This window comes from Rutidosis leptorrhynchoides, chromosome 3, assembly GCF_046630445.1.
Source record: "Rutidosis leptorrhynchoides isolate AG116_Rl617_1_P2 chromosome 3, CSIRO_AGI_Rlap_v1, whole genome shotgun sequence".
Classification (NCBI taxonomy): Eukaryota; Viridiplantae; Streptophyta; class Magnoliopsida; order Asterales; family Asteraceae; genus Rutidosis; species Rutidosis leptorrhynchoides.
The window spans coordinates 595472517-595490150 of NC_092335.1; the positions used below are offsets into that span (position 1 = coordinate 595472517).

At 31.5% G+C, this 17634-nt stretch overlaps 1 protein-coding gene across 2 annotated transcripts; it reads left to right on the forward strand.

Moving 5' to 3' along the window:
* Positions 1-11241: 11241 nt before the first annotated feature.
* On the forward strand, positions 11242-13263 carry LOC139898786 (cyclin-D3-1-like). 2 transcript variants are annotated; one of them, XM_071881558.1, is made up of 6 exons: positions 11242-11726; positions 11918-12004; positions 12095-12193; positions 12327-12537; positions 12634-12752; positions 12852-13263. In XM_071881558.1, the coding sequence occupies exons 1-6, from the start codon at positions 11394-11396 to the stop codon at positions 13032-13034; spliced, it is 1032 nt and encodes a 343-aa protein (XP_071737659.1). In that variant the 5' UTR covers positions 11242-11393; the 3' UTR covers positions 13035-13263. The 2 variants fall into 2 exon arrangements, with proteins under 2 accessions (XP_071737659.1, XP_071737660.1); XM_071881559.1 differs by having other exon boundaries at positions 12098-12193.
* Positions 13264-17634: the final 4371 nt, after the last annotated feature.

The following is a 17634-nucleotide window of genomic DNA, read 5'->3' on the forward strand; positions in this document are numbered from 1 at the left end:
ATTAATGTCTCATAGCTAAGTTATTATTATGCTTATTTAAAACGAAGTAATCATGATGTTGGGCTAATTACTAAAATTGGGTAATTGGGCTTTGTACCATATTTGGGGTTTGGACAAAAGAACGACACTTGTGTAAATTAGACTATGGGCTATTAATGGGCTTTATATTTGTTTAACTAAATGATAGTTTGTTAATGTTAATATAAAGATTTACAATTGGGCGTCCCTATAAAATACCATATACACTCAATCGGACACGATGGGTGGGGTATTTATATGTACGAATAATCGTTCATTTAACCGGACACGGGAATGGATTAATAGCCACTAGAATAATTAAAACAGGGGTGAAATTATGTACAAGGACACTTGGTATAATTGATAACAAAATATTAAAACCTTGGGTTACACTCAGTCGACATCCTGGTGTAATTATTAAACAAAGTATTAAAATCTTGTTACAGTTTAAGTCCCCAATTAGTTGGAATATTTAACTTCGGGTATAAGGATAATTTGACGAGGACACTCGCACTTTATATTTATGACTGATGGACTGTTATGGACAAAAACCAGACGGACATATTAAATAATCCAGGACAAAGGACAATTAACCCATGGGCATAAAACTAAAATCAACACGTCAAACATCATGATTACGGAAGTTTAAATAAGCATAATTCTTTTATTTCATATTTAATTTCCTTTATTTTATATTTAATTGCACTTCTAATTATCGCATTTTTATTGTTATTGTATTGCACTTTTAATTATTGTACTTTTTAATTATTGCAATTTTATTTTATCTTTCATTTTACGCATTTTCATTATCGTTATTTACTTTACGCTTTAAATTAAGTCTTGTATTTATTTATTATTTTACATTTGGTTTTAACTGCGACTAAAGTTTTAAAATCGACAAACCGGTCATTAAACGGTAAAAACCCCCCTTTATAATAATAATATTACTTATATATATATATATTTGTATTTTTATAAAAGTAAACTAATATAGCGTTAAGCTTTGTTTAAAAAGATTCCCCGTGGAACGAACCGGACTTACTAAAAACTACACTACTGTACGATTAGGTACACTGCCTATAAGTGTTGTAGCAAGGTTTAAGTATATCCAGTCTATAAATAAATAAATATCTTGTGTAAAATTGTGTCGTATTTAATAGTATTTTCTGCAAAAATATAAGCTATTTCGTATACCACGCTGCAGACATCAATATGTCATCATATAGTTTTTATAAGTTTTAACGTTCGTGAATCACCGGTCAACTTGGGTGGTCAAATGTCTATATGAAACCTATTTCAATTAATCAAGTCTTAACAAGTTTGATTGCTTAACATGTTGGAAACACTTAATCATGTAAATATAAATTTCATTTAATATATATAAACATAGAAAAGTTCGGGTCACTACAATGGATCCATATATAACTACTCGCGCCCACCGGTTCTTATAACCGGCAGTTACTAGTTACCAAAGCTAAGGGATTTTCGCTTCAAACTCGGTGTAGAATTTAGTATGTACTTGTATCCATTGCGTTTAAAATAAAGTGCATGTATTCTCAGCCCAAAAATATAGATTACAAAAGCATTTAAAAGGGAGCAAATGAAACTCACCTTAGCAGTACATAAAGTTGTTCACCGAAATGTGATCGAAACTCGGAATACCAAATAATCGTAGAGCTCAACCTAGAGAGCATATGTTGGTCAATAAATGTCTACCAAGCTAGGTCTGGTCATAGTGTATCATAATCCTAATGCTCGAGATCGACATACAAAAGTTATCCAAAGTTGTTTCAAAAAGTCAATTTTGACAATAGTTCAACAAAACGAGACGTGCTTTATATAAGAATTTATTTACTAGGCTGGTAATATTTAAAAATCCATTTTATCAATCTCGTAAACAAGTTGTTTAAATCTTAATTGCAGATTCAAAAGCAATTTCAATTAACGTCAATCATAATTCAGTTGATCATATCTTTTAATCCGTTCATCGAAACTATTCGATATCTAAATGAAAAGTAATTGATTTTTCGTTAGCTTTCCAAAAACATGTATATCATATACCTTTTACTAGTGATATATGTATTTAGTTCGTGATTTATTATAAACTGTTTAACGACGAAATTTGTATACAAGCATGCATAAACATATATACTCGAGCACTAGACATGGATACACAATTAATATATAAAAGATAAGATATGAATGCTCACGTATCAATATTGTGATTCAATATTGCAGGAAAGTACGTAGACACAACGGAGATGATAAACACTAGCTTTGACTTGCGAATAGTACCCATGAATATTACCCATAACCTTCATAGCTATAACCCAAAGTTTTCTTAGCTCTATCCCGCTTGAAAACCCATTTTGAAAGTGGCACGCTTATGACCTCGTCGTAGTATTTTTTGTATAATACTAATTAATATTACTACTAATATTTCTAATAATAATATTAGAATTAATAATAATAATAATATTGATAATAATAATAATAATAATAATAATAATAATAATAATAATAATAATAATAATAATATTATTAATAATATAAATATAGAGAGTAGAGAGACAGATGTGTGTGAAAAACATTCGCAGAAAACTGGAGAATTTATAGTACATTTGCTGAAACTGAACCCCATGTGATCGCATGGGTTTTATGCCTATTTCTCATGCGATCGCATGGCCCCAAAATCCAGCTCACAATTTTTTAACTTTTAGCTTGTCGACATATTTTTATATAATATATATAATATATTTAATTTAAATAATTAATTATATATTATATTAAATTCACGTGCATAGTTGACTTGTAATTTTTGTTCCGATAAGTCGTACGTCATCACTCGACTCATGTCCCGGTTCCGGTTTCTTGAAAGCATTTTCGTACGCTTAGAAAACTTGCATTTTACGTTTCGTGTCACGTACCTTTGTCAAAATATAGCCTTAAATTATCCCTAAACTATACCACTCAAAGTATATATTAAACTTTCGAGTGTTTTGGTCATTTACTTCTATAAATCATTGTCTCGCTATTTGTTAATATATATATATAATAACAATTCGTTTTATGACCAGTTTAATATTATATTTTATATATTTTCAATATTAATATATACGTTTTAAAATACATATCACAAGTTATTCATATATCTAATTCCAAAAGTTAATATTCCTTATTATTGTATGTCTCCAAATTACGTTATTTAAACAAACACTTTACCATTTATTTCGAATATCGTTAAAAATGAACGATTTCCCAAATCAACGTGAATCTCACAACAGAGACTCGTAATAATATCATAATCTTTAAGGGACTCAATAAATATCTTTTAATTCAATCGTTTGGCATAATCTTTTAACTCCATAGTTAAATATATCAATCAGATAATCAAACCAATAAGGTTAATGTACAGTATCGTTTTCATAACACTTTGTTACGTTTTCAAGTTATAGTATATATATATGTATTTATTTACATATATTTGTTCGCGAATCATTGAGAACAATCGAAGGGTATTTGAATAGTTCAAGAATTTTAGGATTTAACTTCATAGACTTTGCTTATCGTGTCGAAAACGTTAAAGATTAAGTTTAAATTTGGTCAGAAATTTCCGGGTCATCACAGTACCTCCCCGTTAAAGAAATTTCATCCCGAAATTTGAGTGAGGTCGTCATGGCTAAAAATAAAAATGTTTTCATGACGAATATGTGTTGATAAATAGAATTTTTATCACCGTTGAATAATATGGATAAAACAATTCAATTACTCGAAGCGTATGAGGGAAGTTATCGTAATAGAGTGAAATGGAGAATAGAGATGCGTCTTATCTCTTGACGTAGTAACGATTGATTTCTGGAATTTAAGAAATAGAAAATCTTCATAATCTAAATAAGATTTGATTCTTCAGAATTTGCGGAAATTAGGATTTTCTTTGATTAAATGCGTAATCTGCCTCGATTGCTATGTCTGATATTTTGCTATAAATTAACCACTTCCGTTTCATTATTTTCACCATTCCTACATCTTCTTCCTCATTTTATACTTCCAAAAGATTGTGAAATGCTTCACCCAGTTCTGATTCTTGATATACTCCTAACTTTCATATCTGTCATTCTTCTTTTTCATCTACCACCAGAGGAAGTTATTTTCTTCTATCATTACCTTGGGATTATAGTGTTTTTCATTCTCCCGTGTCTTTATATTGCTATACGCATTAATATACACGGTTTGTAATTTCGGGGTTGTTATAGGGCTTTATATTTTCCATTATATTTCGGAGCTTCACGCTTTCATTTTCTCTTTCCGACTTTAAGTCAAGCGAATAATGGTCCAGAATTCGTAGATATGGAGTTTTGGATGAACATAGTTAATGTTCTAAGAAAGAAATCATAATTGCACGATCTTGATTTGGCAAATTACCAGAATATCCGAAAAAGACCGAATCATCAAGAAATATATTTTCTTGATATATTTAAAGATTATATGGAATGAAAGAGTTATGTAACATGGTTCATGATGAGGGTGGGATCTGTGAACCTTTATCACATTCCATTTGAAACTCAGCATGACTTACTGTAATATAATCACGTTGATCAAGTGTCATTATATTATACTAACTCATGCTTCAATTCCCAATATTACTTCAAAACATCAATTTTTTCGAATTTTTCAGATTTTAGAAACTAAAATAGTTTCTTTTATGATGTAACACAGATAGCGTGAAGAGGTAATGATTTCAGATAAAAATGGTTATGAAAATATCTTCAGAAATATGGAGGATATTTATAATGGGAGATACGATGATATCTTAGAATATTTAAGATAAGATGATGATGAAGAATATTGTTCGCAAAGGTTTTAGAGTAAGGAGCAAGGTATTTGCTAAGGATTTCAGCAGACACTGAATCATTTGTATTCTTTGAAGGCAGGTTTAGTCTTTGTGATTTGTCCACAGCCTCCTTCATGGCCTGCTCAATCCGTTTTCCAGTTTCAAACCTTCTCTTTTTCTCAGCTTTACCACCATACTATTCTTTATCATCAAACTTTTGACTGTTAAGGTCGTTTATAGTTTTTGTTGTTTCATCAGCATTTTTTCAATTTCGGAGAACTAATTTCGCAGTTTGGGGTGTTTTTCAGAAACTTCACATTCGAAGTGTGTAAGTCTAGAAGATAGACATTATATATATATATATATATATATATATATATATATATATATATATATATATATATATATATATATATATATATATATATATATATATATATAACTGTTGGCGTAGAATTGCTGCGAAATTTGAAATACTGATTGCTAATTCTCGGTAGTTGGTATGACAATTATTGTTACAAGATGTGGATGAGTAAATGATAGGGTTTCGATGAGTAAATGATAGGGTTTCAATGAGTATAATGATTTTTCGGAAGGTCAGAGATCAATGAAGTTGTTGGTAAATTTACTGCTAATGTGGTGGGACATGAAAGGTTCCCCAGTAACAAGAACGTATATGTCAAGGTTATAACAAGGCTAATCTGAAAAGTCGAAGTTGACTGGTTGGAAGTGTGGTAAAGCTGGATACTTTGAAAAGGGATTGCAAGATTATTTTCGGTAAAAACAATGCTAAAGGATCATGCACAGTTTTGAAGTCAAAGTATAGCTTTAAAAGATGTAGAGATCTAAGAATGATGTCACAGGTTCAGAGTTATGACTTGGATTCTGATCCGTCAATATCAGAATATGTAATTAAATTTGTATGAAAACGATTGTGTATCGTTGTGAGCATTGTTAATAATTTTTGAATCAAAGTTGAAGAATGTACAGTGTAACATATTAATTGTGAACTTATATATCTCTCGGGTATTACCTACCCGTTAAAATATTCTCACCATTAACAGTTTGTACAAAAGAATTTTCTTAATTACAATCTTTATGAAAATATACTTACATATATATTTTCCTTTGATGTAACCATGGATTTAATGAGTTAACATAATATTAATCTCATCTGGTTTTCGACTAGGACTAGAATATTTAATCTCTAAAACTTTTAGAAACTACATATTCTCTGCAAAATATTTCTTCGATGAAGTTATGAATCAATACTTCATCGTTTGTTGTTGTTGGTATTCCTTGGTATCTATGGTGCGTATGACGATGATGTTCGAGGTACAGATTGTGATGTTGAGATGTGGGATGCAGATGTTGTTGTTGGTGGTGGTGATGGTACTGTTGGTGTTGCTGCTGGTGCTTGTAACCTTTGCACCACATTCTCCAAAGCCACTACCAGAGCGCGAAGCTCGTTGACTTCTTCTATTACACCGGGGTGATTGTCGGTTCGGACGAGTGGACGAATAAGATCTAGAATTTGAGATAATATATAATCGTGACGAGACACTCTGGAAATGAGAGAGAAAATGGTGTCTCGAATAGGTTCGCTGGTAAGTGCTTCAGGTTCTTCGCCAAGAGGGCAATGTGTTGGATGGAAGGGATCACCTTCTTCTTGTCTCCAATGACTAAGCAGGCTACGAACCCATCCCCAATTCATCTAGAATAGGTGATGGCTGATTGGTTGATCCATTCCGGTTACACTGTCTTCGGAATTCAGGTGAATATCCATATCGGAATAGCTGTCGGAGTTTAAGGAATTTGAACTAGATACGGGATCCATCTTGTATAATTAGGGAGATGATTTTTGATATGAATTAGATTATAGAATTTAGTTTGGTATTCTTCAATACATAATTTACATATGTATATATAATACCAAATTCCATAAATCACGAAGAAAATTTCAGAATGTGTCAGGAAAAGTTTACAGTAACAGATACGCTAAGATATGAATTTTTTTTGTCTATACACTATTTTTGCAATTGATAACGCCAAAATTATACATGTTTATTGTCGTTATTTCGATCCAATGTTGTTCCATTTGTATGTAATTGTTATACGTATGTATTGTAATTCATGTACATTTGTAAAAAGTCCATTGTGAATTAATAAATGAAGACCAACAGCGAAAACAGAGTTAAAACGAAGATCGAATGCGTAAAAAAGCCCGAAACCACTGAAATAGGTCCAAATGCGGCGCATCTCTCTTAGACGCGGAGCATCTTTACACCAAATAACTCCCGACAGTTTCAGATGCGGAGCATGAAGAATTCTGGGCCAAAATAGCAACAGATGCGGGGCATCTGTCCCAGATGCGGTGCATCTGACCCCCTGCCAATAGTCCTGAGTGCAGAATCGAGCTGGAATCTACTAAACGTAAAGAGATGCGGCGCATCCCAAAGAGATGCGGCGCATCTGGTCACTTTCTGGCCAAAATACCTAACTTTTGAGGCTATTTAATAAAGCAAATGGTTACTTACTTGAGAGACCTTCACTACTACGTTCTCCTCCAGTTTTAAGACGATTTTCAAGGTCCAAGGAAGGCTGCAAGTTTATCTCCACTCTTTCAACATCAATATTAAGCTAGGATCATTTATCGCAATTGGTACTATTGTTCTATATCTTTTTAACATGAATTCAACTTGTATTTACTGTTTCATTAGTTCTACTATGATTATGTTAGGCTAAAAGCCTTGTGTGTTTGCTTCAATGTAAGATTTATGGTTTGGGATTGTTCTATACTTTGATGTTATGCTAGTTATACATATGTTTGATTGATTTAATTATCTAGTTCAACCGTAAGAACCATTGTTATGCATGTTTAGATCATTACTTCAATTATATAGATTGCAACCCATTAATGTGAGTTAACTAGGAAAACAATCTATACTTCAATACATCTAGTAATCTAGACGATTAGATACATACACTTAAGTGATTTTGTTATGTGTTTAATTCGGTAATTGAATAAGTTCCAAAGCAACATAGTTATGAAATTACCTCAAGTGATTGTTGTAATTAAGGTTTCACGTGAGTTTAACCGGGTTGAATCTAGTTAGTTAATCAATCTAAATCACCATGTTCTTTCAAGAAATCCATTGTTGTAACTATCTTTATATTCTAGTTCAATTATACGAGTTATGACTTGATTTATGTGAATTTATCAAAGGCTATAATTCGTACTTCAACACCTAGTGATCTAGACACCTATATGTGAATATAGGATGGTAATTGGATAATATTTAGGTTTTACAATCATGTAGTTTACTTAGAGTGATCTTAGTAAACTAGGTTTTATGTGAATTTAACCAAGAAAGAATCCTGTTGATTAAACATAGTTCTTAAGTTTATAGATATTGTGAAATTGATATAAACTACTCTATTGTAACTATCGCATAACGGTTTTAATTATAAAAGAACAATCCCTGTCATCTATCAAGCATAGAAGTAAACACCGCATTCTCATTCTTGTTAATTATTATTTTTATTTACTGTTTCGTTAAGCAAAAACACAACTTTATTGTATGTCTCCAAATTACGTTATTTAAATAAACACTTTACCATTTATTTCGAATATCGTTAAAAATGAACGATTTCCCAAATCAACGTGGACCTCACAACAGAGACTCGTAATAATATCATAATCTTTAAGGGACTCAATAAATATCTTTTAATTCAATCGTTTGACATAATCTTTTAACTCCATAGTTAAATATATCAATCAGATAATCAAACCAATAAGGTTAATGCACAGTATCGTTTTCATAACACTTTGTTACGTTTTCAAGTTATAGTATATATATGTATCTATTTACATATATTTGTTCGCGAATCATTGATAACAATCGAAGGGTATTTGAATAGTTCAAGAATTTTAGGATTCAACTTCATAGACTTTGCTTATCGTGTCGGAAACGTTAAAGATTAAGTTTAAATTTGATCAGAAATTTCCGGGTCATCACAGTACCTCCCCGTTAAAGAAATTTCGTCCCGAAATTTGAGTGAGGTCGTCATGGCTAACAATAAAAATGTTTTCATGACGAATATGTGTTGATAAATAGAATGTTACTATCGTTTTAGTTAACTTATCTAAATATCAATCGAAATAAATAAATGAATGTTACTATCGTTTACTAAATAACTTGAAATTATATATATGTATATATCTTTATTTAATATACATAAATCAGTTTTTAAATACACATTGTAAGTTATTTATAATTAATTTTAATAATTAATATTCCAACTTATTGTATATATATATATATATATATATATATATATATATATATATATATATATTTACAAATAGATTTTCGTGAATCGTCGGTCAATAGTGAAAGGTTAACTGAATATATAACATTAGTTCAAAAAATTTGAGAATCAATATTGCAGACTTTGCTTATCTTGTCGAAATCATATAAAGATTAAGTTTTAAATTTGGTCGGAAATTTCTGGGTCCTCATAGTGTGCCTTTTATTCTCGAATATCGAGTTCTTAGTGTTTCATGACAGGTTGAGTTCTCATTGAGTCACTTGACTATATATATATATATATATATATATATATATATATATATATATATATATATATATATATATATATATATATATATATATATATATATATATATATATATATATATATATATATATATATATATATCTGTGTGTGTGTGTAACTATAGAAAAAAATCATAAATATAAATATAATTTTTAACATAATTGTCTAAAATTGTTCATTTTGCTTCAAAACTATAAAATTTTAGTTTGAATTCATGTTAAAATGTTAACCATTTTTTACTTTGATTACCAAATTCGATTTTGATCCATCAATTGACGTTGACCGTTTAATTAAACGGATTTTTGGAAATCGAAACGGATTGCTCCAACAATGATTAATCGGGGATTAATCAACGAGTAATCAAGTTTTTTACAACACTATATATATATATATATATATATATATATATATATATATATATATATATATATATATATATATATATATTGAGTGAATAAATTATGTTTGTTGGCTTAGTAGTAGGCAGTGTTGTAAAAAATCCGATTACTCGCCGATTAATCTTCGATTAATCATTTTTAAGAACAATCCGTTCCGATTTTCAAAAATCCGTTTAATTAAACGGTCAACGTTAATTGATGGTTCAAAATCGAATTTGGTAACCAAAGTCGGTCAAAGTAAAAAACGGTTACTATTTTAACATAAATTTAAACTAGAACTTTATTGTTTTGCAGCAAAATGAACAATTTTAGACAATTATGTTAAAGTTTATTTTTATATTTTTTATTGTTTTTCTATATTTACACATATAATTTCTAAAATCTAATATTTCAATGCATACAGTACAATTCGATAAAACCGCGATTAATCTCCGAATTGCCGATTAATCTTTCTAAACTCCCGACCGATTAATCCCCGAATACCGAAATTTGCAACCATGGTAGTAGGGATGACAATGGATCGGATGATGTCTTATCCACATCTATATTCTTTTAATTTTTGCTCATTAATATCCATATCTATTTAATTTTAGTTCATCCATCCATATCTATATGCGATGGATTAAACAGGTAAATGGGTATCTGTTGGATATCAAATAAAATGTTAATTTAACGACGATTTTAATACTTTGATATAGATTATAACAAATGTAATATTTAATCTTTATGTTTTTGATTTGGTACACATATATTGATTGTAACTTGTCGCCGATTGTGAAATTAATTAAGCGAAATACGTTATAATATAAGTATATATACGCTTAAATTAATCTAAAAATGTAATTTAAATTTTGTTAGTAACACTGTAATAATTGTGACTATCACAACCTTTATTGTCGTTAATAATTTAAGTATTTGTATGTTATATGCATATATATTTATCTATATGTAAATGTAAATGCATATATTTTAGTACGTATACATGTATACATAGATGTATTTCGGGTGATAATGGATATATACTCGGATAATAAATTGTTATCCATATCGGATATACGAAATATTTATATCATCCGTATCTATATCTATTAATCGTCCATTTATATTATTTATATTCATTATAAATAAATCGGATCGAATGAACTATTTAGTAGTGTATGGTTTTGCTTTTATCTTTGTATTTGTTTCGGTGATATACTGTAAATTTTTTTCCTTTTTTTTTTGAAAAACATAAAAAGTGAATAAAAATTGAATGCCCTAAAACCAAATCCCCTTCTCCTCTACATAAGCCGCACTCTTTGGTATTCATTTCATTTCTATCATCACTATTTCTCTCTCTGTTTCTAGAGTGAAACACAAAGCAAAGAGTGTGTGTCTCATCTATTTATTATTCATATCAATCTTCAATCAAGATTGAATCTTTATAACAAAATGATGAAAACCCAGTTTTGATCTGCACACATTCTTTGATTCTTTCAATATCCCAGTAATTTTTGTTGGTTTTTGTTAGTCTAGGGTTTGTTGTAATGGCACCCAGCCTTGATTTTGCTGTATCAAATTTATTGTGTGCAGAAGATACTAGTAGCATTTCTTATTATAATGATGATAGTGATAGTGATGTTGAAGATTATAAAGGGTTTGATTGGAACATAAATCGGTTTAAAAATCAAAACTTGAGTATGAATCTTAAAACAGAGTACTCTGTTCTTGAGTTGCCTTTGCAAAATGATGAGTTTTTGGCTTTGTTGACTGTAAAAGAATCTGAACAATTTGTGGGTTTTCATGATTATTTGATTAAATTGAAGAATCAAAACTTGTTCTTGGTTGCAAGACAAGAAGCTGTTGATTGGATTTCAAAGGTTCGTTTGATCATCTTTTTGTTCAAGATCTATAACAAATTTTAGGACTTTGTGATTTTGTCTTGATTAGTTGATAGTTCCTGCTAAGAAAATAATCATCATTTATTGTTAATAAAAGTTGGAATTTATGAATCTTGATTTTTAAATATTATTGTGTAATTTTCTTTTGACTTTTTTGTTCTTACTTTTAGGTACACACTAAATTTAAGTTTGGACCACTATGTGCATATCTATCTGTAAACTATTTGGACAGATTTCTTGCTGTCTATGAATTACCAGTAAGTTATTAATCATCCTTAAATTTATTATAAGTTAAAAATTTAATAATGCAACTTAAATTTCTTATATTTATTTTGTTAAATACATAGAAGGACAAAGCATGGATGATGCAGTTGCTTGCTGTAACATGTTTATCTCTTGCATCAAAAATGGAAGAGACTGAGATACCTACAATTACAGATTTGCAGGTCACTGTTATTTTAGAAAATATTTGTTCTTTTAATTTATTTTACAATAAATGTTGATTGATTCAGTGTAATGTGAAAAGAATTTGACTTTTTTAGTTGGTCAAACTAATAAAGTTTGATTAAATATTTGCAGGCTGGTGAATCAATATTTGTGTTTGAAGCCAAAACAATTCAAAGAATGGAATTGATTGTATTGAGCACATTGAATTGGAGAATGCAATCAGTTACTCCATTTTCTTATATTGATTCATTTATTAGGATGGTTAATGATGATGGTCAAAGTCAAACCAATTTAAGATCTTTGATTTTGAAGTCAACTCAACTCATTCTAAGTTTAATCAAAGGTATACAATCAAATCATTTGTGTAAAAAAACACAATCTTTATCCAAGCTTAAGTTCTTGATGACAATAAGGGTAATTTGGTAATTTGACAATGCAGGGATTGACTTTTTAGAATTTCAACCATCTGAGGTTGCAGCAGCAGTGGCAATTTCTGTAGTTGGAATTGGGGATGAAAAGACACAAATTTCTCCAATTTTTCAGTATGCAAAAAATAAGGTAGTACATTGTTCATGTTTAGTTATACATTTAGAAAATGTTTGCAAAAAAAAAATTACAGTACATTTTACTAATGATTTATGATGTGGGATTTTGTAGGAGAGGGTTCTTAAATGTATGGAAGTTGTGAGCAGGGGTTGTACAATGAGCTTTGTGAGTGGTACAATGACTTCATTTCCTGAAAGTCCAATTGGTGTGCTTGAGGCTGCAACATTGAGCTATAAAACTGATGATTCACCTACTTGTTCTAAAAGAAGGAAGCTCAACAATAATAGTTTGTGAGAAGAAATAAAATGGATGAAAATAAATTTCTTGGATTTATTTTTTAATTTTTGGTTGGTAATGGTTGGAAATTTGTTAAAACTGTATCCCTTAAAAAAATACCCTAAAAATGAGAGGGGAAAATAAACTTCACAAGGGGTAGTCATCACATGGAAGAAAAGAAGTTTTGAGGTCTTTTATTTATTGGAACTGTTTAAAGTAAGGAGGGTAGATTTGAGGGAAAATATAAAAATGGAAATATATACATAAATTTTGTTTTTTGGTAGATACATTTTGTGTTTGGTATACCTTTTTTGTGTATTTATTCTTGATTTATTGTTCATGTGGGTCCAAACGATACATCTTTTATTTTGTTTGGTAAAATAAAAAAGGATCAAGAATTCAGGATCATATCAAAAGGAGAGCAACTATGTTTTTTGTTTTAACTTTTGATAGGTGTAACAGAATTAAAAGAAATATTGTGGTTAATAATTTATCAAAAATTACGATAGGGATAGGGATATTATAGTTTTTAGGTATAAACATACATAAATGATAAACCTCACTCTCTCACAGGAGTTAACAATATACTAATATCTTTTATATTTTTAAAAATGCATAAGCATGTTGATCTTTTTTTTTTTTTTTTTTTTTTTTTTTTATACATAAAACATAAATTTAGATTAAACAAGATCCACGGGTCTAAATACAGTTTAAAGATGATACTGGTTCTAAGAGCACTCGGTATCCATACAAAAATCGACCGTCCCCCTAAAATCGACGCCGGGATCGACGGTCGGTCGACATCGGCACGGCGTCGATCTCGCCGTCGATTTCCAGCCTCCCAAATTCGACGGTGGGTTTTTGACCGTTGGAGGGTTTTTTTTTTTGAATTTTTTTCTTTTTTCTTCTTGTTAATTTTGGTACTCGTATTTTTAATCTATTTTTTTTTTCAGGTTGAAGCTCTGATGCTGCTGCTGTTGACGTTAAAGGTGAAGAAGAAGATATTTTAGGTTTTTGTAAAAGTTGGGTTTATTTTGTTTTACATGGGCCAAACCATTTTTAATTTACTCCGTAATATTTTTATCATAAATATTAAAACGTATTCAATTAATTATTTTGTTTTTATATTAAATTAGTTAAATACAATATTTAAAAATCAATTTAAAAAATAAAAAATGGACACTGAAATCCCACTGTGGACACCTCTACCTTACACACAGTCAGTCAATTTCAGTGTCAAAAATGGACACTGAAATTGACACTGAAAAATGGATACGAACACATTGTGCTCTAACAATCTGTTTAAATAAATCTTACGATTTACCTGACACAAATTTGTTTGACTAACATACAATACAAACCATTACAATATTATAACAATCACTGTGAACAGATAACAAAACAAATCTATTGAGACCACTAAATCCGCACTTTTTCGAGCATCTTGAGGTACACGAAACATCATAAATTGAACGCCGAAACACTTGAAGTCAAATAAACTATCGTGATCCGGTGAACTAGGTCTGATCCGTATCAATAAACAACCAAAAAACTCAAAGCATCTATCCCATCGAACACATCCACACAATAAAGGGCTAATTGGGTTCGAAGATAATAAACTAGCATGCGCGTCGAGGAAACCAAACTTGGGAACTCGAGGCATCTGGACAAGGTGATGCGGTTCAAACGCTTTTTCAAGAAGATCCTTCTGGTGGCGGTGTTGTTGGTGGCTCGTTGAATGATCATGCATAAATCTTTCATAAGAAATATTATCCACAATATACATATAGTGTGGGGGGTTTAAGAGTCTTAGTATTTAGCTCTCCGGTCCGGCTACCGTGAATAACCTAGGTTGATATGATGATATCGATGGGGTAGCTAAATGGTTAAGTCCACCGTGGATGACGTTCGTCATTCGATGGGCCCATAAGGTTCTGGGTTATCGTCGATAAAGACTGACCTGTTAACCTTCGTGTTGAATGATGAACGATGATGTTCCTTACGTAAACTCGATCACTGATTAGTTCGACAGAGTTGTAACTACGTAAGATGTTGTGCGTTTATGTAAAAGGTACTATCCTTGAGGAATTGATAACCGACCAGGTATTTATGCGCACCTTATCTGCATGCCCCTTAATAAGAACGCACGAAGATAGATCCAGTCAATGATTCCGCATTGACTTTGAGGAATCATTAACAACACAATTATGTGGGTGAAGTCCGCGGATGCGGATAAGCGCATGATTATTGAACCCTTTTGGTGTTGGTGGGAGCGGTTCATCCTCGGGTAAAGCAACGAAAGGTTTTGAACATTGTCGTGCCGAAGGAAAGCTCCTTAGGTCTACGCTCTTCCCCAAACCGAGAAAGGGTCAAACAAAAGGTTAGAGGTCCATGACGCCGAGTTAGTTAATTTTAATGTGGAAGGCATTTGATTTCCATTTTGATGGTAATGTTTCATGTTGTTTTAAGGTGTGATTTGTAGGCTGCGTTTATTTTAGTGAGGTGGATGGGGGAATCATTGTCGGACGGCTTTGATTTCTCGTCCTATGTTTTCATTTGTTTTCTTGCGGTTTTTGTTGTATGGGGCTTGTTTTTCAGGTAGGTTTGTTAGTTTGTTGCGTTACATTAGTTTGTGAGTCATTATGTTGTTCTTAATAAAGTTCTAGTTTATTAGCCTTGTGTTGTTGCTCAAGTGGTAGTGGCTGGACACTTAGGGGTGGATTTGAGGGCGTGCCACACGTGCACTTGCAAATGACCCATAATCCAAAGGGGCTTATAACACAACATTATGTAGCAGTACTTATGAAAAATTTTGTTATGACTGATGTTGATACTTAACCTAATTTTTTTAGTATCGACTGAACGTATTCTTACATACAATTAAAACTTTTGCATACAAAAGACCTATTTTTATTAATTGAACATGACCCATATGAAAAATTGGAATCAATGGAACGCCTCTGTTAACACTCTTTGTAATGGGTCAGGAGTTCGACTCCCGAAGACAATTACATTGCACACAAGGTTATCCTCTCACCTTAAAATCCATCCAATGTTGCCTTTCGCAGAGTGTTGCGGGGGCAACGCGGAGGGATTTTACCGGACATGCCTTCATATTGGTCCGAGTTTCCTCAAAGGCGGTAGTAGTTGGTGGCGGATTATGCAACTGCAAAAGATGATCGCGTAGGTAACTTAGTCTCTTGGGTGATCTCAACCTATTGTTTAAAAAAATTATATAAGGTTTTAGTTACTTTAGTAAAAAATAAATAAAAATAAAGTTGATTATAAATATTGTTATTATTGTGATTGCATTTTAATGAATAAATTTAACGCTTTTGCAATGTTTAACGAATGGAATAAGTAGTAGACATAATTTAGTCATGATTTTTAGGGAAAGGTTTTTTGTTGCAACAACAGATCACAAATGCACTAGTAGCAATTCACTCCTCATGTCTTTAGGCTTTAAATTATTATTATTATTTTTTTTTTTTCTTTCAGAAATTCAATCATGTTTGAGGTAACAACATCGTCACTGTTAAAATCCTTTCTGAGTATTATTGATGATCAGATCCTTGCTTATGGGCCGAATATTGCCGAAACATTAAGAAACAATTTGGTTCCAAGAAAAGTGGAAATTTGTGTGTGGCGGCTTTTAAAAAAAAAGAATTCCGGTTCGTTGTGAATTGGATAAAAGAGGAATGGATTTGTATAGTGTACGGTGCCCATTGTGTGACGACGATATTGAAACGACGAACACGCGTTGATATTTTGTAGTCATGCCATGGACGTTTGGGCTCATGTATTCAATTGGTGGGGCCTCGGTACATTTTCGAATCTCAGCTTAAGTGAAATACTTCGGGGGAACTCCAATACTAGTATGTCTACGTTCGGGAAGAAAGTGTGGCAAGCCGTTGAATGAGTTTGTGCGTATTTTGATTGGAAAAACCGGAACAATATGGTATTCAAAGGAAAATCTTGTAAAACCTCGGTGGCTTTAAATGAAATACAAGTCAAATCCTTCGATTGGATTGCTAGAAGATCGAAAAAGAAAAAGATAGACTGGCTCACTTGGTTAAGTAGTCCGAGTACTTACTTAAACGCCTAGTTTTAGAATTTGTAGTTGCTTCTTTGCAACTAGACCACTTTTGTATTTGTTTTTTGTATTTAGTTCGTGTTTCGAGTGATCACACTCGCATATTGTAACCTCGTGTATCTTCATAAATTAATAATAATATCATTGCTTGCACAAAAAAAAAAAAAATTATCACAACCTTTAGTCTTAAAGGTTAGGTTATTCCATGGTATGACGAATGAAGAAAATAAAGAAATCAAAGAAGTAGCCTGATATTACAACATTAATTTTTTTTTTTTTTTTTAGAACGGCTTGGTTGGTCCCCCTCCCATTACCCCACACTGGAAACCCACTCTCGAAACATCGCACTTACGTGAACCCGCTCGATTTTATTATGTACTGCTCCCGCCATAGGACAAGGACACATGACCCCACCACCCGGAACACAGGCAAGTGGGTTTATGCATAATATGTGGGAAAACCAGCCCCCTTCGGACTCGAACCTGCACCACTAGGTGGATACAAGCAAGCGCCTACCAGGGGAAT